This window comes from Aquarana catesbeiana, linkage group LG13 (genome assembly GCF_042186555.1).
Source record: "Aquarana catesbeiana isolate 2022-GZ linkage group LG13, ASM4218655v1, whole genome shotgun sequence".
Taxonomy (NCBI): domain Eukaryota; kingdom Metazoa; phylum Chordata; class Amphibia; order Anura; family Ranidae; genus Aquarana; species Aquarana catesbeiana.
The window spans coordinates 96064341-96088310 of record NC_133336.1 but is presented as its reverse complement, the minus strand read 5'-3'; the positions used below and the strand labels follow the sequence as shown (position 1 = coordinate 96088310).

Here is a 23970-nt window from a genome sequence, read left to right as displayed (position 1 = left end):
ACCAGCACAGCCAAAGCTACCTACCACCGAATGCACACTGCAGGGCTGTTACCATCTATTGCAGAAGGACTTATTGTTGACACACAGTATACAAGCTTTTCTCAATGTGAGTTGCCAATCTTTTGACTAAAGTTGTTTTAACTGATTTTCTACCCTCAGATGGTGCTGCTTGTTTCTCCGTTTTGATCTTTTTTTTGCATTCATCCTTTTGGTATCACAAATTACCCAAATATATTAGACAAGATAAAGTTGGTCAGAGAGAATCTCAAAGGCACCGCATCCCAAAATAATATAGAATATGACACATTGGGGATGCTCTCATATAAGAGCTGGGATTTTTTAGGTGCCAATAACTACAGTCATAATCCCATATTAAAATTCAAGCAATTTTTCGAGTATGTTAATAAAAATGACATACTGCAGACACAATTCATGTTTGATATACACCTCGTTAATTCATTGCAATTGTTTATCATGGTGTAGCAATTCCGACATGTTTCACCATTTGATAGGTTTCCTCAGGGGATATATGCTACTACATGTGGACTGATAGATAAAAATAAACGTGTATGTATATACATGGTGATAATAGTACATCCTAGATTCATAGTTGTATTTATATAATACAAAACTTTGGTTGTGCAAAGGTATCAAAATCCAAAAAAATCAACAATTAAATAACATTCAGAACACAGAGATTATTGAAGGGCATCTAACATAAAGGACAGTTAATTGCAGTTGACATTGAATCCACAGGAATTTTTCAAATAAAAATGAGTGTCCAATGTGCCAGGGAGAAGGGAGAAGAGATGGCGTCCTTCCCAGTATGCCAGGATAAAAGCTGTTGTTTAATCATATGCAGAAGGGATAATCTGACAAAGGATAACTGAAAAGTGAAAGTAAATTCCATAGGGCTTTTTAGTATGAAGTATCCTTGCATAACTAAAGATGTAAGTGTGAAGGTAAACCAGCAATTGTGAGCATCCAAGAAATATAAGTATGTACCTGTTAATATGGCCTGCCCACAGACGAAACAAAGAACATAGAAATCATTCATTTGGAGACACAACATTTGTATAGAAAAAAATATTGAAATTAAAAATGTTTTATTAGAATACAGTCACTTAAATCAATAGTGGCTAAAATTGTAAGATTCTGCACCTGGCTGAAACATTGAAGTTAAATGATGGAAAATCAAAATATTGATAGGATGGAAATCCAGGTAGGACTTGAACAGGTAGGACTTGAAACTTACATTTGTTTAGTCCTGGAGGTTTAGTGGCCTGTAATGTAAAAATCCATTTACTTTTGTGTTTTAGGAGTCGTAAACGTCTCCTCCCCTTTCATCGATGGGTGCATGTTCTAATGCGAAAAAATGAATATGGGATCATTCAAAATTGTGGTACAGTCCCACGTCGTCTAATGGGCGAGGTGTCCTTTTTCCGTGAGAGAAGTTAATCTACCACCTTGCAAACATATTGACTTTGCACCAATTGATCCTTTAACCACTTAAGCCCTGGACCATTTGGCTGGTAAAAGACCAGAGCGTTTTTTGCGATTTGGCACTGCGTCGCTTTAACTGACAATTGCGCAGTCGTGCGACGTGGCTCACAAACAAAATTGACGTCCTTTTTTCCCCACAAATAGAACTTTCTTTTGGTGGTGTTTTATCACCTCTGTAGTTTTTATTTTTTTCGCTATAAACAAAAAAATAGCGACAATTTTGAAAAAAACGCATTATTTTTTACTTTTTGCTATAATAAATATCCCCAAAAAATATATAAAAAAACTTTTTTTTTTTCCACAGTTTAGGCCGATACGTATTCTTCATATTTTTGGTAAAAAAAATCGCAATAAGCGTTTGGTTTGCGCAAAAGTTATAGTGTCTACAAAATAGGGGATAGTTTTATGGCATTTTTAATTTATTAATTTTTTTACTAGTAATGGCAGCGATCTGCGATTTTTATCGGGACTGCGACATTATGGTGGACACATGAGACATTTTTTACACATTTTTGGGACCATTGTTATATATACAGCAATCAGTGCTACAGCAGTGAAGGGGTTAACCACTAGGGGGCAGTGAAAGGGGATAAGTGTGTCCTAGGGAGTGATTCTAACTGGGGGGGTGTGGCTATGTGTGACACAACACTGATCACCGCTCCCCGATTACAGGGAGCGGTGATCAGTGTCCTGTCACTAAGCAGAATGGGGAAATGCTTGTTTACATTAGCATTTCCCCGTTCTTCCTCTCCGTGAGATGATCGCGGGTATCCCCACGGACATTGAGTCAGCGGGACCCGCGATCACACTCACGGAGGTCACGGCGGGCGCTAGCACGCGTCCGCAAACCGCTTCTTAAAGGGCAACGTACAGGTACGTTAATCTGCCTGTACGTGCCCTTCTGCTGACGTATATCGGCGTGAGCCGGTTGGCAAGCGGTTAAAGATATTTAGCTCTCCTAAATGTAATTTCAGGCCGCTGGCCTATGCGTTTGGATACTGTTGTCAGCTTGTAATAGATAACAGTATTTAAAATCTGGCGTACAGTGTGATGTTGGCCCGTCAATCCAGTAATCTGTTGGTAGATGGACCACTCTGCGTTTTCACCTGATGTATTAACGGAGATCTATCGCTGTTTTTGACCCAATTGTACGCCTTCTTTAGACAGGATTTACTGTAACCTCTCTGTTGTAAGCGACTTTGTAATGCTTTAGCCTCCCTTTCAAAATCGAGGGATTGGTACAGTTGCGTTTTTAGCCTAAGATATTGACTATAGGGGATACTGGAAATTAATGGTTGAGGATGCAAACTCGTCGCATGAAGCATTGTATTGCCCCTGCAGTAAATTCTTCCAGAAGCGCATTTGTGAGGTCAGGCACTGATCTGGACGAGAAGCCTGGCTCGCAGTCTCCACTCTAATTCATCCCAAAGGTGTTCTGTCGGGTTGAGGTCAGGGCTCTGTGCAGGCCAGTCAAGTTCCTCCACCCTAAACTTTCTCATTCATGTCTTTATGGACCTTGCTTTGTGCACTGGTCCAAATTATTTGGTGTAGGGGGATTATGGTGTGGGGTTGTTTCTTAGGGGTTGGACTTGGCCCCTTAGTTCCAGTGAAGGGAACACTTAAGGTGTCGGCATACCAAGACATTTTGGACAATTTCATGCTCCCAACTTTGTGGGAACAGTTTGGGGATGCCCCTTCCTGTTCCAACATGACAGAACGCCAGTGCACAAAGCAAGGTTCAGCCCTCAACCTGATAGAACACCTTTGGGATGAATTAGAGTGGAGACTGTGAGCCAGGCCTTCTCCTCCACATTTGTGCCTGACCTCACAAATGCGCTTCTGCAAGAATGGTCAAACATTCCCATAGACCTTCTTAAACCTTGTGGATAGCCTTCCCAGAAGAGTTGTAGCTGCAAAGGGTGGGCCAACTCAATATTGAGCCCTATGGACTAAGACTGGGATGCCATTAAAGTTCATGTGCGTGTAAAGGCAAGCGTCCTAATACTTTTGGTAAAATCGTGTATATAATACACCTTAAGATCTATAAAACATAAAAATGCAGAGATTCGAAAAAAAATTATGTACAAACACCCAAGTGAATTAAGATCAGTGTCCATAAATCATAATGACTGAAATAATCATAGGAATCATTACCAGTAAAGTCCAAAAAGCCCTCAGTGAAAAATAAATGTGATTCCAAAGTGTAGTGATCCTCAATCAGGCTTCGTTCAATCCTTCACCGTAATAAAAAAAATCCACAGTGCCGTGCTTCCACCAATAGTACCTTTCTATAGCGTGTTTCTACTATTGGTGGAGGCATGGCACATGGATCAAGCAGAGAAAATATTTTGTCGCACTTTCCTGTTCTGCACACTTGTTTTGGTCAATAGTCACAAAATATTGATGCCAGTAAGCTGTCATGACAGCCAAGTCACTAATATTCACAGAAGGAGGTCCGCAGTTGCAGTCTTGCATTTCTTCATGACAGGTTTACTTTAAACCCTCTTTTGGTTTCAAATTGTCATCTCTCATCTGCTTGTAAAAACAATGATGAATTCCCTATCTTTTACATATCTGCTCTGTTATACCAGCAGATGAGGTTCTGGATTTTATTGTCAGATGTTAACTGCCATTGCAGTTTCTCCTGTATAAGAAAGTGACTTGCTTCTAGAAGTCAATGATTCACACTCAGCAGATACTGATCATCAGAGTGGCTATTAAGTAAGCACAAGGCAAATGCAGCTATAGTATCCAAGAAAAAACTCAGCATGAGTAAGCACATTGGTTTGTTGAAGTTTTCTTGGCCCCTGAATGTTGCTGTATTTGCACTGTGATTACCGAATAGAACATTCTGTTAATTCCCCCTAGTGTTTGCCATTTTCTGTAAAGAAGAACTTGGCAGGTTTTTCCCTATGGAGTGCATGCATCAGTTTTACACACCTTTTGGCTGGTAACTGTTAAATCAATGTTTTAGTTTTAAGTTAAGCTGTTTGACAATTTGTTGAGAAATATGGTTGCTAAATGCTAATTTTGTGGCTGTCATGTTATGTTGATATGGGTTTTTTTTGTTTTTTGGAGAGGCCAGCAACAGAAAACAAGAAAGTTGTCTAAGTGAAACAGACCAAAAAGGGTGTCTTAGCCACCATTGTAATATACATTTTTGTAATAGAGGAAATATGAGCAGCTACTGTTTATTTTGAAGACTTATGTTAGGGAGGCTGTTTAATATTAGAGGAAAGAAACTGGGAACAAATTAAAGTTGTTTCCGCGGTGATCAATCAGATCACTTGTTTAATTTTATGGGACATTAAAAGATTAATCTTGATTAGTCATTATGGGTAACAGTTCTGTTTGATTCCTATTATCTACGATGTCAGCCTTAATGTTATCTCCGTGCAGGTGTTCCTTAGGGGCTGTCTGTCAAAGGCCCATTGTAGAATACTTGCAAGTCCCTATACCAGGGTAACTTTCTTATGGTGGGGCATAAACTACTGCTGGAAATTTTATTTTCCGGGAAGTTTGTGTATTAATAAAAGCAGCTATGCCCAGATTTTCATGCAATGGTTACCTTTGCATACTACTTGGTAAAATAATTTCCCTTTGGGATTAATAAAGTAATCTGAAAACCGGGAAGTAGAGGAGACCTCCGTCGACATCTTTGCCAAAAGACCAGCTTCAAAAATGGTGAGCTGCTCTGACTCACGTGCATATATATAGAGCTGAAGATTCAATGGAAGACCGGAGAACATGCCCCTTTTTCCCACAGACTTCATTAGACTCATTTGTGCAGTGTCAGTCAAGTCATATCTAAATAGTGAGTTGCTCTAGGAAATACCTTTACAGCTTTTATTAACAAGATATTTTTTTTGCTTGCCTCCTAGAAATCTCTACAAGCGATCAAGGAAACAGGAGAAGTTCTGGTCGACATCAAGGTGTGCATGAGTTATCTGCTTGTGAACAGTTGGTGGTAGATTTGGTGAGGCACGATGACAGCTGGCCTTTCATGAGACTGGTTTCCAAAGCCCAGGTAATCTAAAAAGATGTGTTGTCATGGCTATACTTATATATAGCACTACCAGTTACCTGTCAGATTGACTCTGAAATTCAGTTTGATTCTTTTTTTTTTTTTTATTGCCGTCTCTTATTTTTTTTCCTTTTTAAATTAATAATTTGATTTAGTATGTCCGATAAATGAGGACTATATAATGTAACTATTCATTTGAAATAGGCAGCATGAATGGGCAAAGAAAAAAGTAGAAACCTCAAGTTAGGAAAAGAGGACCCACAGAACCAAAGACCAGCCCTATAAACATATGTACATAAAAAATGACTACATGTGTTAATATACATATGCATGAATATAGAACACAACCAAACAGAACAGAAAATGGTTGAGATACCTAAGGGATGGGAAAAAAGCAAGAGTAAAAGACCATCTGAAGATCCGTGTTGTCATGGACCCTGTACTTTCAACCATTGTTATAATGGGCACAGAGGGTACATGACAATCATTCCGATGGCCCCAATGTTAGTCAAAAAATGTGCCGAGATAGATATAATGTGTGTGTGTGTGTGTGTATATATATATATATATATATATGTATATGTGTCAACAGATACCAACAAAAAAAACCAACAAAATTATGCCTGATCTATATCCCATATTGGAAACAATTGAATGAGTCCATCCAATAAGATAGGCCGATAAATTAAAAACAATTGAATGGATCAATCAATGAGCTCGGTCGATATGTTTTGTAAATGTGTGTATAGGTACATTCGTCCATGAATAAGTTAATCCTTCATGACCCATCCGTGTCCACATCAACTGAAATGTCGAAGACAGGAATAAAAATGCATGTGCATGCAGGTCCACAAAACTAGCATATATGAATGGGTGAATACATAATGTTGAAAGGTTTCACCAAAATGGAATAAATCCATGGGTTATATATCGTCCACTAGAGAAGGTGTCGTGGTCATCATAGCAGGGGGTCACTGTTAACTACATACCTATGCTAATATCAGAATTTAGGGATAACCATGATGACTATATAGCGTAAGACCGGTGGATGGTATTGTTACCCTAAGAGCAAAGGTTAGGACATCGGTCAAAAAATGCTAATGACCATTAACCTAATCATAATAGTGAGAAACATCCCACTCAAAGTTTAACTCTGCCGGGATTCTGGTATGTAGGATGAATATCTTTTGCAAAGTGTTCGGAATCTATCACCCCCCTTTTTCAATGCCTTGTATTATAGATAAATTAGTTAAAATCTAGTGGGGTATAGGAGGCATTGCCCACATCCCTAATGTAAGACATAGAAAACAACAAAGAACCCTCTTGCGGTACTTTAGAGGGCAATGACTCCAGAAAAAAAGTATGCAAAATAGATAAAAGGTTACAAATCTAATAGTACAAAATGTAAAATAGACACAGCATATGCTGTATCGACCATTAACAAAATTATATTAGATATGACATGTTGTTCACAATGAGATCCAAAAAAAACACTCATTTACATCACTCATGTATAAATAGAGTGTTACTCAACGCGTTTCAAGGTCATGCATTCTTCCTCTTCATCAGGAGAAAGTGGTATGAGTATTTTATGGTATCTACAATTCATAAAGAAAAACAATAAGTAAAGGATATATACATGCATAGAGTTAAACAAAGGTATTATTTCCAGATAAGCAATATATAAATTTAAATACATTAGTCTACTGACCATATAGAAAGAGATGTCTTGATATATCACATCTGGGATTTTTGTATGGATAAAGGAGGGAGTACTACTCTACCTAATTGGGATAAATATCAACCAAAACTCTACGCCAACTGTAAAACAGAGGGCGTGGTATATCTACTTCTCTATGAGTGCTCCTGTTTCTATGTAGGCAAAACTAAAATGGAGTTCTGGCAACGGGCCTACAGACACAGTCATGCCATGAAAACTTGCAACCCTGATCTCCCTCTGGGGAGACATGTCACTGCTGTGCATGGAGGTTCTTTCCCAGGATATCGTTTTTGATCCTGGATCAGATTCACCCAGGACCACGTGGCGGTGCTTGGAATAAGATTCTGCTCCAACATGAGCAGAAATGGATATTCATTCTAAACGCCACGTCTCCCGGGACTGAACCAGTTTATCTCTTTCAGACCTTTTTTAGAAGGATTTAAGTCGGGGGTCTCCAGCGCGCGGCCCCGCCGCACATTCGCAGGCGAGTGGCCATGACGTGCACGGCGAAGAAGAGTTCACGAGGCACTTGCGCCCCGCCCACCAAAGGTGAGGCCACACCCTACGCAGGGCGGTGGAGACCCGCTTCATCTGCCCACCAGCGCATGTTGGTGCCAGAGAGGCCAGAAACAACCGGTCGCATGGCAACAAGTAATCAGAGGCTGGCATGATGACATCCGACGACCCCTGTGTGCTGGATGGCCGCCACAGGGACGCCAGAATCCAGACCCCATCTAGTGGGCTAAAGTGAGAAGGCAGGCACAGCCATAAAAGCAACAGAACAGGAAAAGACAAAGAACTTCAAAAGACATCATTGCTACTAAAAATCCAACAATGTTAGAAAACTACATAGCTGACAATGCTTATTCACTTTACATAAAATGAGTGTTTTTTTGGATCTCACTGTGAATAACATGTCATATCTAATATAATTTTGTTAATGGTTGATACAGCAAATGCTGTGTCTATTTTACATTTTATACTATTACATTTGTAACCTTTTTATCTATTTATTTTTGCATACGTTTTTTCTGGAGTCATTGCCCTTTAAAGTCCCGCAAGAGGGTTCTTTGTTTTCAATGCCTTGTATTGATAGACTAGCAATCCTTATTGTGGACCGCATTCCAATGTTTGGCTACATTAGTGGACTTGTTTTTCTCAATGTCATACAAGTGATTGTAAAGCCGATCTTTCAGCCGGCGTGTAATGCGACCTACTTATTGGATGTAGCATAGTTCACATGTAATGACATGATCAAAAACTTGGTATTACAATTGATAAATGATGAAATCTCAAAATTTCTACCAGTGACACTTGAACAGACGATCTGACCTCTTTTGATGTGGCGACAATAGTCGCATCTCCTCTTGCTGCATCTGTAGTTGCCCTAATACCTTTTGACAAAAGTTTACTGTATGCAGGGTCATTAAAGAGAATAGGTAAATATTTAGTAACTGTATTTTTAATCTTGTCAAATTCAATACCGTATGGTGTGGACAATACTGGAGCATCTCCCACAAAGGGAGAATGTCTCCTATCAGTGCGAGACTTTGGGTTTCTATCTGATAGTAGTGTGTTTCTAGGGACTTTGCTAGCCACATGACAGGCTCTGTTGAGAACTTTTTCAGGATATCCTCTATCCCTAAATCTGTGAGCCATGTCTTCTGCTTCCTTAGTAAAATCCATCACTACACAGACGTTTGAGTCTTAAGAACTGTCCAACCGAGACTCCTCTGATGGTGTGTCACGGATGACCAGAAACGGCTCTCAATAATGCTTTACCGGCTGTGGGTTTCCAGCACCATTTCTACCCGACAGCTGTACATTGAGAAATTCAATGGAAACCTCCTGGTGTCCAGTGAACCACAGTTTGAGATTATTATCATTCAGATAGTGGAGCCATACATTGAGATCAACCTTGTTTGATATAATGAAAAGCAGGTCATCAATATAGCCACAGAAAAAGACTGTGTCCATGCGAAGGGGGGGGGCTATCATGTCCAAAGATGCGGGTTCTCTCTCACCACCCCATATAGAGGTTGGCCAGGGAGAGCGAAACCCCCCCACCACCACCACCACAGAGGCACCGCATCTTTGGAGATAATGGCACCCGTCAAACATAAATAAGTTATGTGTAAGTAAAAAATCTAGACACAGCAAAATAATTTGATTTGATTCTATTGCCATCTCTTTATTTTCTTTCTCGAACATCACGGGACACAGAGCCACAGTAATTACTGATGGGTTATATAGGTATCACTGGTGATTGGACACTGGCACACCCTATCAGGAAGTTCAACCCCCTATATAATCCCTCCCCCTTGCAGGGATACCTCAGTTTTTACGCCAGTGTCTTAGGTGATGGACGTGTAAAGATGTCCTGTGCTGAGCTCCAAAGGGAATATCCTAAGATCCTATACTGGGGCAAGCCAGGCGAACCGGATCCATTCAAAGTGTCTTTTCATGGCCGAATTGAATGGTACCCGGGCCTCGTGTCCGAAGAAACGAGGTTTTACCCGTAATGCTTCTCTTTTTAGAGAGCTGGACCCCGCAGATCAGAAAATGGCTTTAAACTTCCTAATTTCTGGCGAGGTGCTTTACGGTCCCAGAACTGTTGGATCCCCCTACTGATGGGGGCCCCAGTCTCTGACGGTTTTTTCAAACGGAGCCCACCGTGAGAGGTGAAGATTGGGTCTGTGTAAACAGCACCCTGCGGCTGGATAAGGTAAGAGGAGATTCCACAGAATTTTTGAGTTCTAGTGGCTTTTCTCCTTTAAGGTAAATGCATGCTATGCCTATTGTGACCACCGGGGGCTGCCAAGAGCACAAACCTACACATGCTGACTCTGTCTCAGGTGTTGTAATCGCTGTTTATGTCCCAGCGTCTCAAGCAGGCTGCAAACAGGTAAGGTGGAAAGGGGGATTTTTCATGTTTGAATGTTCCCCCCCCCAGGCTAGAGAGGGGCCACAGGGGTCTAGAAAGTGGTTATACCACCCGGGCTCTGCGGCCTAATGGCCACCATCTCTCAAGATAGCCGTTCAGGCAGATCTTGTGGCTCTGCCTTTCGGGATAGCCACTGCACCTCGAGTGTTCACAAAGATCTTGGCTCCTCCTCTGGCCAGATTAAGGGCTCAGGGTATAGCTGTCATAGCATACCTAGACGACCTGCTCTTGATAGACCGGTCGATAGCCTCTTTGAATGGAAACTTGAGGACCACAGTCGGGTATCTAGAACACCTGGGTTGGATCCTCAACTTGGAAAAGTCTTTCCTAAAACCAGTAAGAAGACTGGAGTATTTAGGTCTGATTATAGATACAAGCCAGGAGAAAATATTTCTACCCCAGGCAAAGATCACTGCTTTGAGAGAGCTGATTCTGACAGTAAGGACCAAGAAGGGTCCCTCAGTCCGCCTTTGTATGAGGCTACTAGGGAAGATGGTGTCTTCATTCGAAGCAGTTCCCTATGCTCAGTTTCACTCAAGAATGCTGCAACACAGTATTCTGTCGACCTGGAACAAGAAGGTTCAGGCATTAGACTTTCCGATGCACCTGTCGCATGCGGTGCGTCAGAGCCTCAATTGGTGGCTCATACCCGAAAACCTGCAGAAGGGGAAATCCTTTCTACCGGTTACCTGGACGGTGGTAACAACAGATGCCAGTCTGTCAGGTTAGGGAGCAGTTCTGGAACAGGCTGCGGTCCAAGGGGTATGGTCCAAGACAGAGAGGACCTTACCCATCAACATTCTGGAGATCCGGGCGATACATCTAGCTCTAAAAGCCTGGACTATCAGGCTACAGGGTTGTCCGGTCAGGATCCAGTCCGACAATGCCACAGCAGTGGCTTATGTCAATCATCAGGGAGGCACCCGGAGCCGAGCTGCTCAAAAAGAGGTGAACCAGATCTTAGTCTGGGCAGAGATGCATGTGCCATGCATATCGGCAGTTTTCATCCCAGGAATAGAAAATTGGCAGGCGGACTATCTAAGTCGTCAGCAGTTACTTCCAGGGGAATGGTCTCTGCATCCCGACGTCTTTTGGGCCATATGCCAAAGATGGGGGGTTCCAGATGTAGATCTCTTTGCATCCCGATTCAACAAAAAGATAGACAGATTTGTGGCAAGGACAAAAGATCCTCTTGCATGCGGGACGGATGCGTTGGTGAGTCCGTGGCATCGGTTCTCACTGATTTACGCATTCCCGCCTATTCTGCTACTACCACGACTCCTTCGCAGGATCAGGCAGGAAAGGAAGTCGGTACTTCTGGTGGCCCCCGCTTGGCCCAGAAGGACTTGGTATGCAGAAATAGTAAGGATGACGGTGGGTTCCCCGTGGACCCTACCGGTACGCCCAGACCTGTTATCTCAATGTCCAGTGTTCCATCCTGCCTTACAAATGCTAAATTTGACGGTTTGGCTATTGAGACCCACGTTCTGAAGAGTCGTGGGCTCTCAGGTCCTGTCATATCTACCCTGATTAATGCAAGGAAGCCAGCTTCCAGGATGATTTATCATAGAGTCTGGAAGGCTTATATAACCTGGTGTGAATCCAGAGGTTGGCATCCCAGGAAATATGTCATAGGTAGAATCCTTGATTTTCTACAGATGGGATTAGAGATGAAGCTGGCCTTGAGTACCATCAAGGGCCAGGTCTCTGCTTTATCAGTATTATTTCAGCGGCCACTTGCTTCGCATTCTTTGGTCCGAAACTTTATGCAGGGGGTGATGCGTCTTAATCCTCCGGTTAAAGCGCCCCTAAATCCCTGGGACTTGAATTTGGTCCTGGCTGTGTTACAGAAACAGCCTTTTGAACCAATAAGTCAGATTCCTTTGGTCTTGTTGACAAGGAAATTAATTTTTCTGGTGGCCATCTCTTCTGCTAGAAGAGTATCAGAATTAGCAGCTCTTTCCTGTAAGGAGCCTTATTTGATTATACACAAGGATAGAGTGGTACTACGCCCTCATCCTAGTTTTTTACCGAAGGTGGTTTCTGATTTTCATTTAAACCAAGACATTGTTCTACCTTCCTTTTTTCCAGATCCCTGTTCTCCGGAAGAGAGATCTCTACATTTGTTGGATGTAGTAAGAGCAGTTAAGGCCTATCTAGGGGCAACTACTCAGATCCGCAAGACGGATGTTTTGTTTGTGCTGCCAGAGGGTCCCAATAGAGGACAGGCAGCGTCAAAAGCTACCATTTCTAAATGGATTCGACAGTTGATCATTCAAGCTTACGGTTTGAAACAGAAGATTCCTCCGTTTCAGATCAGGGCACATTCCACAAGGGCTATTGGTGCTTCTTGGGCAGTGCATCACCGGGCCTCTATGGCTCAAATCTGCAAGGCCGCAACCTGGTCTTCAGTTCATACATTCACCAGATTCTATCAGGTGGATGTGAGAAGGCATGAGGATATCGCCTTTGGGCGTAGTGTGCTGCAAGCAGCGGTACAGGGTCCTCAGGTCTGATTGCACCCTACTTGGTCGTGGTTCCCCCCCCTCAGGTAGCATTGCTCTGGGACATCCCATCAGTAATTACTGTGGCTCTGTGTCCCGTGATGTTCGAGAAAGAAAATAGGATCTTTTAAAACAGCTTACCTGTAAAATCCTTTTCTTTCGAAGGACATCACGGGACACAGAGGTCCCGCCCCTCTTCTAATACACTATATTGCTTGGCTACAAAACTGAGGTATCCCTGCAAGGGGGAGGGATTATATAGGGGGTTGAACTTCCTGATAGGGTGTGCCAGTGTCCAATCACCAGTGATACCTATATAACCCATCAGTAATTACTGTGGCTCTGTGTCCCGTGATGTCCTTCGAAAGAAAAGGATTTTACAGGTAAGCTGTTTTAAAAAATCCTATTTTTTTTTTCCTTTTTTTTTCTTTTGTGTAGGCTAGCTTTTATTAATTTGCATCTGAAATTGTCTTGATTTCTCAAAGAAGATAATTTTTTTCAAGCAGAATATTTTTTTTTCTAGGTTCCAGATTATTTTGACGTTATCCAGAAGCCCATTGCCTTAAATATAATCCGCGAGAAGGTGAACAAATGTGAATACAGTTCTGCAAGTAAGTAAACGTGATAGATCAGTTAAATGTGTCTTGAAATAGTTCTTTAACCGCTTGCCGACCAGCCGCCATCGTTATATGACAGCAGGTCGGCTCTCCTGCGCAAATCGTCGTAGCTGTACGGCGGCTCGTGCTGGCGGGCGCACATCGCTCTTGCGCACGCTGCAGGAACGTGCCCGCGTTTCTGGCGGACTCTGCCTGCCGGCAACCTGCAATCGCCTATTACAGAGGCAGAACGGGGAACTGCCTTTGTAAACCAGGTGATTCCCCGTTCTGACAGGTGACATGACAGAGATCCTCTGTTGCCAGTGATCTCTGTCATGTCCCTGGCAGCCCATCCACCCTACAGTTAGAACACACATGAGGGAACACAGTTAACCCCTTGATCGCGCCCTAGTGTTAATCCCTTCCCTGCCAGTGATATTTATACAGTAATCAGTGGCTATATATAGCACTGATTGCTGTATAAATGTCAATGGTCCCAAAAAAGTGTCCAATCTGTCCGCCGCAATGTCGCAGTCCCGCTAAAAATCGCAGATCCCTGCCATTACTAGTAAAAAAATAAACATAATAAAAATACCATAAATCTATCCCCTATTTTGTAGACACTATAGCTTTTGCGCAAACCAATCAATATACGCCTATGGCAATTTTTTCTTTTTTCTTTTTTTTTTTTTTTTTTTTTTTACCAAAAATATGTAGAAGAATATATAGCGGACTAAACTTTTTTCAAAATTGTCGCTCTTTGTTTATAGCACAAAAAATAAAAACTGCAGAAGTGATCAAATACCACCAAAAGAAAGCTCTATTAGTGGGGGAAAAAGGACATCAATTTTGTTTGGGTACAACGTCGCACGCCCACGCAATTGTCAGTTAAAGCAACGCAGTGCCGTATCGCACAAAAATGGTCTGGTCATTAAGGGGCAAATCCTTCCGGGGCTGAACTGGTTAAAAGCAAAGCATAGCATTGTTGTAAACATTTTGAAGAATAAAAAAAGACCTGCTTTATTGAACCCATAGGGCCCTTTCAAACGGTCGACGTTTGTGCCAGTTAGCAGGGGATCCATGAGCAGATCCCCTTCTGAATTGGAGTAAAACAGAACAAATGCCACTCTTGCGACATTTGTGTCTTTTTTCAGGTTTTTACCTATGGAAAAAAAATGCCCCATGTGATCTCTATGGGTGGGAGCGTGTAAATATACTTGCGTACACCTATAATCGCCAATTTTTGGGTAAAAGCCGACTCAAATGCAAAATTTTTTTATGTTTTGGTCCAGTGGATTTTGAGGTGGGTAGATCTAGGCGGACATAAGTCCACTTCCATATGCCCACCAAAATGGATGTATTGCTGTCCATTTTGATCCATGTAAACACGTGTCAGAAAATAGACGGGACCGCCTACGTGAAAAAGGCCTTGTGGATTTTCAGTTGGACAGCAGCAGTCAACAAGTGAGCAGTAAACACTAGGATTTATTCGAAAGGCCGGAAAACTCTGAAATAAAATCTCATGAAAGCATATTTTATGCAATGTTTGTAATGTAAGCGTTTTTTTACAAATGGTGAAAAAAATATAAAAAACTGTTTATATTCTGCTATTGGCTGTGCGGGATGTGGTTAATAAGAACAACGGCTGCAGCGGCTATCAGTTATACTGACTGGCGTCGTATGACGCCCCCTGGCGATTGGTGGTGCGGTGTGTCGTCCGACACACCGCATCTCTGATCTAGGTAAAGATCCTATGATGTAGGCCCTTTACCACATGATCAGCTGTGTCCAATCACAGCTGATCACATGGTAATGGGGAAGTGCCGTTTATCGGCTTTCCTCCAATCGCACTGACACAACGCGGGTAGAGGAGAGCCGATCATATTGATCATCAGTGCAGACCCATCAGCGATGCCCATTAGTGATGCCTATCAGTGCCCCACAAGTAATGCCAATCGGTGCCCACCTATACCCACTTGTGATGCCAATCAGTGCTGCATATTAGTGCCTCCCCATCAGTGCCACCTCATTTGTGCCCATCAGTGAAGGATTAAATGTACTTATTTACACAATTTTATAACAGAAACAAAGAAAACGTGCTTTTTTCCCCAAATTTTTGGTCTTTTCTTTTTATTTGTAGCGCAAAAAATTAAAAAGCTAGTGGTGATCAAATACCACCAAAAAGCTCTATTTGTGGGGGGAAAAAAAGAAAAATTATTTGTGTACAGTGTCGCATGACACTGCAATTGTCATTCATAGTGCGACAGCGCTGAAAATTTGCCTCGGCAGGAAGGGGGTGAAAGTGCCCTGTATTGAAGTGATTAAAGTATAAAGGTTTATACACACTATAAGAAAATTGTGCGAACATTTTCGTCCAAAGAATTTTCCCATAGTGTGTACACCTTTCGAAAGCCGATGACAAATTTTCTCATGAAATTTCCCTAAGGGGCAAACTCCAAAATTTTTCTCATATGGGAACAGAACCGAGCGATTTTCGATTTAATGTGTATCGTTTTCATACATGAAAAGTCAGAAAAAGACTGCGCAAGATCAGAAACAATAAACAAAAAAAAAAGCCTTTTTCGTAAGAATTTTCTTTCATCTCTTCTGATTTGCTGTGAATAAAATCGGACGAACGTTCATCACTTTAGGCAGTGAAATCTACCAAAAACTGATAGTTCATCTAAGAAGCTACCTGGCTGTTTGTTTTTTTTCTCTTTTCTTTCTTGCTGGCTTCTCAGTTGATTCTCGGAACTGGTGCTAGTTATTCTATGACTACAATTTTCCAGGGTGCATCTAATTACTCTTGATTTTGCTGCGATGCAGGTGCCAATTTTATTAAAGTGACTCCTTTCGCAGGGACAACTTGTATAGTAGAGAATTTAGCTGCAAAAATGGTCCTAAATAGTTTCTGCTTTAGATTTTACATAACAAAGGATTATGTCTAGTTCTGTCTTCTGACATGTGATTTGTATCTATGCTTTCAGCTGAATTTATAGAAGATGTTCAGTTAATGTTCTCCAACTGCTTTGAATATAACCAACCCGACAGCAATGAGGCCAATGCAGGACTCCGATTGCAATCCTTTTTCGTCAACGAGGCTCAGAAACTGGGCTTAGAAGTTCCTTTTAGCAAGCCGATTATTCCTTCTGGACCCACCAAAAAGTTGTGCATCTGATGTTCTCTGCTTTTGATCAGTGAGACTTTGTGGAGTCATGGTTTTGCAGTTTCTGTTTTCAGAAAAAGAATTTCCTGCTGAACTGAATCACCAACCATTACTCATCCGTGTAAAGCAATAAGTCCAGCCGTCTTCTAATGACCAAGCACTGATTTCCTACACCACATAGCACTCAGGGTGATTGCAGCAAATAACTGCTAATTGGGGTCCAACCACGTATGTGTATTTTATATAAGTATATATACTGTATATGTATATCAGATTTACAACTGTTTAACTACTGTTGAGCTGTCTTCTTTTTTTTCTGAGTTTAGTTGTTTTTTCTCGTTGATAGCTGGGAGAAAAATTTCTAGGCTAAAACTGACATTTCAGTTTTGGGTGGATGCAAGGAGATTGAATCACCCCCACCAGATGATCTCTTTGGCACAGATTTCTCTACAGCAAAATTTCTTTCTTTCATTCATGTGGATTCTCATTTTGTTTTCTTTTTAATGACAAAGAATGCAGCAGCAGGCGTGAGACCTTTACAATAAGGGCTAGCTTCTTAAGTAACTTGAGAACCAGAGAGAGACCAGAAAAAATAACAGTACCATTAAAAAAATATAGTTGAGTATACTTACCCCAAACAACACTACTTGAGTAAATTCATTGGGGTATATTTTTGTGGGGTAAATTCAAGCACCGAGAGTATTTTGACTATTCTAGATATTTATTTAGTATTCCAAGAAACTTGTGAATTTTTTTGGCTTGTATTTATGGAACTTTTGTACCTGAAGTTAAAGTATTTGTTAAGTAAAATGTTTTCCATGTCTTAAAAACAAAAAAACAGTTTCTACTTTTTTTCATGAGGCTGAAAGCTTACACAATTACATCTTCTTCTTTTTTTTTTTTTTTCACTTTTAGTTTCCTGTGTGAAAAGAAATAAAAGTGTTAAATAATTCTATTCAAAATGGGTGCTTGATTTTAAGATATATTTGTGGTTTGTTAAACATGGGAACAGCTTCTTGTAAGCCCCTCAGACTAAAAGTACAGGCAGTACTAGGAGCCAATCAGGTGTGCTTGCACCCACATGCACTGACAGGGTGGGGGGAGCAGAGAGTTGAACTTAGTCTGATGCTGCTCCTTCATTGTCCAGTCACAGGCTTTTGGCAGGGAAGTGACCTGTCTGTTTTGCTTAAAGTGGTAAAGGCTAAATGTTAATACTTACCTGTGCCCGATCTCGATCAAGCGATGTGCACGAGAGCAGCTGCTCTCCCTCCTTATTGGCCAAGACACAGCAGTGGAGTGGCAGTCATTGGCTCCCGCTGCTGTTAATCATAGCCATCAAGGAGGGGGCTGAGCCTTGCTCTGTGTGCCAATGGACACACAGTGCGGGACTCGAGAGTGAGTGCACACAAGTCTCCCTATACGAAGAGGCTTGCTATGCAGGCACTCAGTGGGGGGGCGGCGACAACTGGGGATACGAGGAGGAGAATTGGGGCTGCTCTGTGCAAAACTATTGCACAGGGCAGCTACATCAAACTTTTTGTTTTAAAAAAAAAAATCCTTTATTATCACTTTAAGTTAAATGAAGCCAAAGAAAATACCTGGGGTATAGTGGAGCATTGGACCAGGGATGTTGCACGGAGACAGTTCTCAATGTACTGTCAATGTACAATGACTAGAGCAACTTTGAGTCTATACAGAGCTTCCTTGCTTTTCAATGACTGTAAGCACTGCAGGAACATGAAAGGAAAATGGTAAGCATGTGCTGCTGGGGAGGGGGCATTCAATTGAAGGGGTTGCCATATTAGCAAAGCACAGGTTCAGCTAAACACCAGTTAAATACATTGTTCATATTTAGTTTTTGATATACAATGGATATAAAAAGTCTACACACCCCTATTAAAATGTCAGGTTTCTGTGATGTAAAAAAAATGAGACAAAGATAAATCATTTCGGAACATTTTCCACCTTTAATGTGCTATAAACCGTACAACTCAATTGAACCACAAACTGAAATCTTTTAGGTGGAGGAAAATTTAAAAAAAATAAAATTAATATGGCTGCAGAAGCGTGCACACATTTAAACTAATATTTTGTTGAAGCACCTAGGAAAATATAAAGAGGGAGACAAACCTCGCTCAGAAGAGTAGTGGGATTTTAAAGGGAGATGATGTATAAAAGATACAGTAAAATATCAATCAAGTTACATGATACGACATTGGAGAAACTTTCTCTATGAAATCAGTTGTATGAATATGCAGGAGCAGCCAACGTTTTTCGCATTTTGCGTCATCAGGGCGCTACAAGCATTACAGATTTCATCTAGATTGTATAAAAATATGAATCATTAATATAATCGTACATATCTAATAAATTTTAGAAACATCACTCGTTATACAAATAAAGAATGACTAGGTACAAAGAGTATCTTACACAAGCTCACCTGGTCTATTACAAACAGGAGGACCACTGAGAACACATTGTTAACAGACACATACCCCTGTGTGAACCACCTGGTGCTAATTAACCCATGGATGCCAGGTCCATATGGGTCAGGCCGGTAGGAGAATTGGACCGTGTTAGAGGAAAATCATGATCTGACAATGTTAAAAGAAATAATAATAGTAAATAAGTGATGAAACAATTACTTTACCATAATAATATAGCTGATATTGACTTATATGTAAGTCAACATCAGGTATCTATGAAGACAACGATAACATATGGTGCCTAGTGCCAGATATCATAGCCATATTTAGATAATATTAAAAATTTTTGATGCATGTATTGATAATATTACTGCCGGTTTTATATATGTTCATTTATTTTTATCATTCATCATTATGTATTGTATAAATAATAGATTAACTAGTATTTATTGTTAGCCTCCATGAAGTAAATTAACTAGATCAATCAAACTAAATTAATAAATTAAATTAATTTAATAGACTGAATCAACAAATTAGATTAGATTAAGCAAAGTGAAAAGTATATATAGTATAGGACGGTTACATGAATGATACCAAAAAATATATCTCTAATATAACTAATTAGCAGTAAATACTACCATCCAGAGAGCAACCAGCCATGGAAGACGCCCATAATAAGCACAGCGGGTCTTGCCTTATAGTTAGTATGAATTAATGTATCGAAGTCCTCTGGAGTGAAGCAGCGGTGTAGAAGTGATAACACCACTGCAAAGTAAAGATGCGTGTGTCGGACATAGAGCTGGCTTCCCCATCTTTTATGTACATCACATATGTGCATCACTTCCGGTCCGGGCGTCCCTGCTCATGTGCCCGCGCACTGATAGAGGACCAGTGCGAGTACACTGTCCATCCCACTCCAGAGCGTGGATGACATGTGAGGGCGGAAAGGGAGGAGGGAGGCTCCGCCCCCTTAGGGATGGCCGAATTCCCCTACCATTGGCTGACAGCAACCAGGTGGCTCGCAGGTGAATACTGGCTTGAAGGAATCAGTGGTCCCCTAAGAAAAATTACCCAAAACGTATAAATAAGAATAAGCTACAATAATGTATTGAAGATATGATTTAACCATGCTATATCCATAATAGGAGAACCAGGGGCATCGCCATGCATATAAAACTGCCGTGGTTATGCCAATACAAAAATTGCATTCTAGGCATAAACATTGCAGAAAAAAAACCCCAAATAGGGTATAATACGTGAATCATAAAAATGGCTTCTAAGATAGCGCAGTATTGAGGCCTGGTGGATAAGTAGCCTTTTGATTGAAAATCCACCTGGCCTCTTTTTGAAGGATTTTTTTAATCTATGTTACCGCCCCTTTCTAGTTCGGGGATAACTTCCAATGCGGTAAAGGAGATGTATGAGGGGTCGAAGCTGTGGTGAAGGCCCACATGCTTACATATAGGAGTGTAGAGTAATCCTGCGTCCAAGTAATATAAATTATCTTGGGTGCGTTTAGCAAAAGGGCGTTTGGTCTTGCCGATGTAAAATGCCCCACATTGGCATGTGGCAAGATAAACAATCCTAGTGGAACGGCAATCAGCATATCCTTTGTGAAAACCCCCTCTAGGCAAGGGACAACCAACGCCTTCCCTGATCCACGGGCAATGCTCACATTGCCCACAGCGAAAGGTGCCACTGCTGCCTACTGCTCCCAAAATGGGGAAAGGTGGCTGTGCACCAACCCGTCTCCTATATGTAATTTGTGGTACCGCAGCCACATATTTAGAAATAATGGGGTCCTCGGAGAGGAAATGCCAGTTATTATTGCTAATAAGTTTCCAGAAAATGGCTTGATGGGCAGTATAAGTCGTAATAAGTTTTGTAGTGGGATTTATGTCTCGAGCTTTGTTTTTAAAAATGAGTGATTCTCGTGTGTTTTGTTTTGCTCGCTGGTATGCCTTTTTGAGAACTTTTTTGCTATATCCTCCTAAAATTAATCTATGATAGAGGGTCTTAGCTTCCAGTTCGAAATCCTCGTCTCTTGCGCAGTTGCGTCACAGCCTTAGGTATTGACTAAAGGGTATGCTGCGAACGAGGGTGCGAACTCGAATAGTGCAGAATGGTGTTGCTGGCTGTCTCTTTTCTATAGAGGGTGCTATACATTGTGCCATCATCATTGAGAAAGAGACGCAAATCCAAGAAGGGAATAGTGGTGGTATCTGATTGAATAGTAAATTTTAAATTAAATTCGTTATGAGAAAGAAATATCATGAATTCGGAAAGTAATTCTGCTGAGCCAGTCCAGATGAGCAAAACGTCATCGATATACCTCCGCCAGAGGAGAATGTCGCGGAGGTATATCGAGGCGTTGTCATCGGAAAATAGGGTACGCTCCCACCCCCTCAGGTACAGGTTGCATACGATGGGGCACATGAAATCCCCATCGCAACCCCCTGTACCTGGAGGTAGGTGGAGCCATTGAATAAGAAAATATTGGTGGTCAAAATATGTTCCAGCAAGGTAGTAATTGACCCAGTTCCCAATTGTTGGTATCCTGTTCTTTTAGAAATGTGGAAACCACTGCTATAACTTGGGCATGCGGAATGCTAGAGTATAGCACCTCAATATCAATAGCCGCTTAGATTGCCCCTGATGGTATTGTAAGTCCTTCAATGACTTTTAATAATTCTAAAGTGTCCTTAAGATAGGAAGGCAAGCTCATGACATAAGGACGAAGATGACTGTCCACAAATTGACTAGCAGTCTCCGTATGGCTGCCTATCCCCCATACATTCGGGCGTCCGGGGGGGTTGGTGATACTTTTATGGACTTTTGGTATTGAGTAAAAAGTTGGAGTGACCACCCATTTAATCTCCAGATATTCACGCAGATCCTTGTCAATAAGGCATTGCTGATATGCCTGATCAATAATAATAATGTCTAATAATAGACAGGTATTGGGATCTAGCTTCGATTAATTTCTCAGGTGGGACAGGCTGGTACCAATCCTGGTTGTTGAGAATTTTATAACACATATTTATGTATGCACTTTTATCCATCACTACTACATTGCCACCTTTGTCGGATGGCTTAATAACGATGTCCTCATTTTGCATAATATTAGTGAGTTCTGCTGGTGACAAAATATTTTCAACATGTTTGGGAAATTCAATAGCATCAATTTGTTTTATAGTTTGCTTTAAAAAGGCTCAGACTGCCGGGCAGGTCTGTAGATTGGGAAATTTTTGGGACTTGGCCTTGAATTTGGGTGGTTCAGGGAGTGTTTCTATGTCAGGTTCTTCCTCTTCCGATGGGGAATCATGAGAATCCCCTTAGCCCTCATTTTCACCCAGAAGCTGGATTAGTGTCTTCAGGGCCCTAAAATTCTGGACCTTGAAGCCCTTGTATAGGTCTTCTCTTCTCACCAACTTCCCCCTATCATTGTCAAAAATATGTTTGTATGTAAGATTTTTTGCAAAGATGTGCAAATCCTTGACCAACGTGATTTTATCAATTTTCTGCAATGGGCAGAAACTGAGACCCAATCTTAACACCTTGGTTTCTATAGGTGATAGTTGGTAAGAAGAGAGATTTACAACATCTAATCTCGATTTAGAAGAGTCTGCTTGATAACGAACGGTTCCATCTTTCCCATTTGTAATTGTACCATTGGTGTGACTGGAGGAGTGGGGCCTAAAGGGGCCGAACCTGGGTTGGAATTGCGTGGTTGATTGGTTTTCGGTATAGCATCTGAATCATGTGGAGGTAATGGTTCATTATCCTTGTCGTCTGAGAACATTAATAGAGGGGTAACGACTCCTGAGATGGAGTCACCTTGGGCTCCCTCTATCAGTTCTGAATATGAATTACTCGGTGGATGTCTAGAAGGGGAAACAATACTTTTTTTGTGTGTACCTCCTTGGGACTGGTGATCGTTATTATTACCACGTTTTGGTAAACGTCTCCTACCCTGTTGACCTTGTGTGGATTTAGTAGAAGGCTTATGAGAGGAGACGGACGATGATGATATAGAGATCTCAGAGTCCGATTTATACGGTGTCATGAAATGCATATTTGGTCGATGTGGTCTACCTCGTTTGTTAGTGTGGCTTTTTTGCCGTTTGTATGCATATCCACTAGAAAAAGCCAGTTTATCCTTATAGAATTTTTGGTCTTTTTTTGTGACAATATTCTTATTGTAGTTTTCCAAGTACTGCAATAAGTCACCTTCCTTCTTCTTGAACTCAGTACTGGTGGAATGCTGACCACTACTTGCCCTTAATGATTCAGTTTCCTTATCCAACTCTGTCAGATCCCTACTACATTTCTCTTTAAGCATTGTAATCATGTATGCTGAACATTTGTTGAGATTTTGTTCCCATTCCTCCTTGAAAGGTACATACAATCTAGATGAAAATCTGTAATGCTTGTAGCGCCCTGATGAAGTAAAATGTCAAACATGTTGGCTGCTCCTGCATATTCATACAACTGATTTCATAGAGAAAGTTTCTCTATGGTCGTATCATGTAACTTGATTTGATATTTTACTGTATCTTTTATACTTGTGTGTTCAATTAAATTTATATTTTTATATTAACCGTTGTGTCATTGCTCACCTTTAAACAGACACATCATCTCCCTTTAAAATCCCACTACTCTTCTGAGGGAGCTTTGTCTCCCTCTTTATATTTTCCTATTCACCTCAGGGATTGGGAGTCATGTTTCTGGAAACTGTCCAATTATTTATATATTTGTTGAAGCACCTTTTTATTTTATTTCTGCACTCAGTCTTTTTTGGTACGAGTCTATCAGCATGGCATATCTTGACTTGGCAATATTTGCCCACTCTTATTTGTAAAAACACTCCAAATCTGTCAGATTGCGAGGTCATCTTGTGTCCACAGCCCTCTTCATATCACCCTACAGATTTTTTTTTCAGGTCTGGGCTCTGGCTGGGCCATTCCAAAACTTTAATCTTCTGGTGAAGCCATTCCTTTGTTGATTTGGATGTAAGCGTTGGGTGGTTGTCATGCTGAAAAATGAAGTTCATGTTCAGCTTTCTAGCAGAAGCCTGAACGTTTTGT

At 41.2% G+C, this 23970-nt stretch overlaps 1 protein-coding gene across 1 annotated transcript in view; it reads left to right on the top strand.

Moving 5' to 3' along the window:
• The window catches only part of BAZ1A (bromodomain adjacent to zinc finger domain 1A), a 126755-nt gene extending 109391 nt beyond the window's left edge, over positions 1-17364 (top strand). Inside the window, exons 26-28 of the mRNA XM_073609139.1 lie at positions 5385-5530; positions 13219-13306; positions 16279-17364. Coding sequence (XP_073465240.1) covers positions 5385-5530; positions 13219-13306; positions 16279-16469 — 425 coding nt within the window. The 3' untranslated portion in view covers positions 16470-17364. The remainder of the gene's footprint in view (positions 1-5384; positions 5531-13218; positions 13307-16278) is intronic.
• Positions 17365-23970: the final 6606 nt, after the last annotated feature.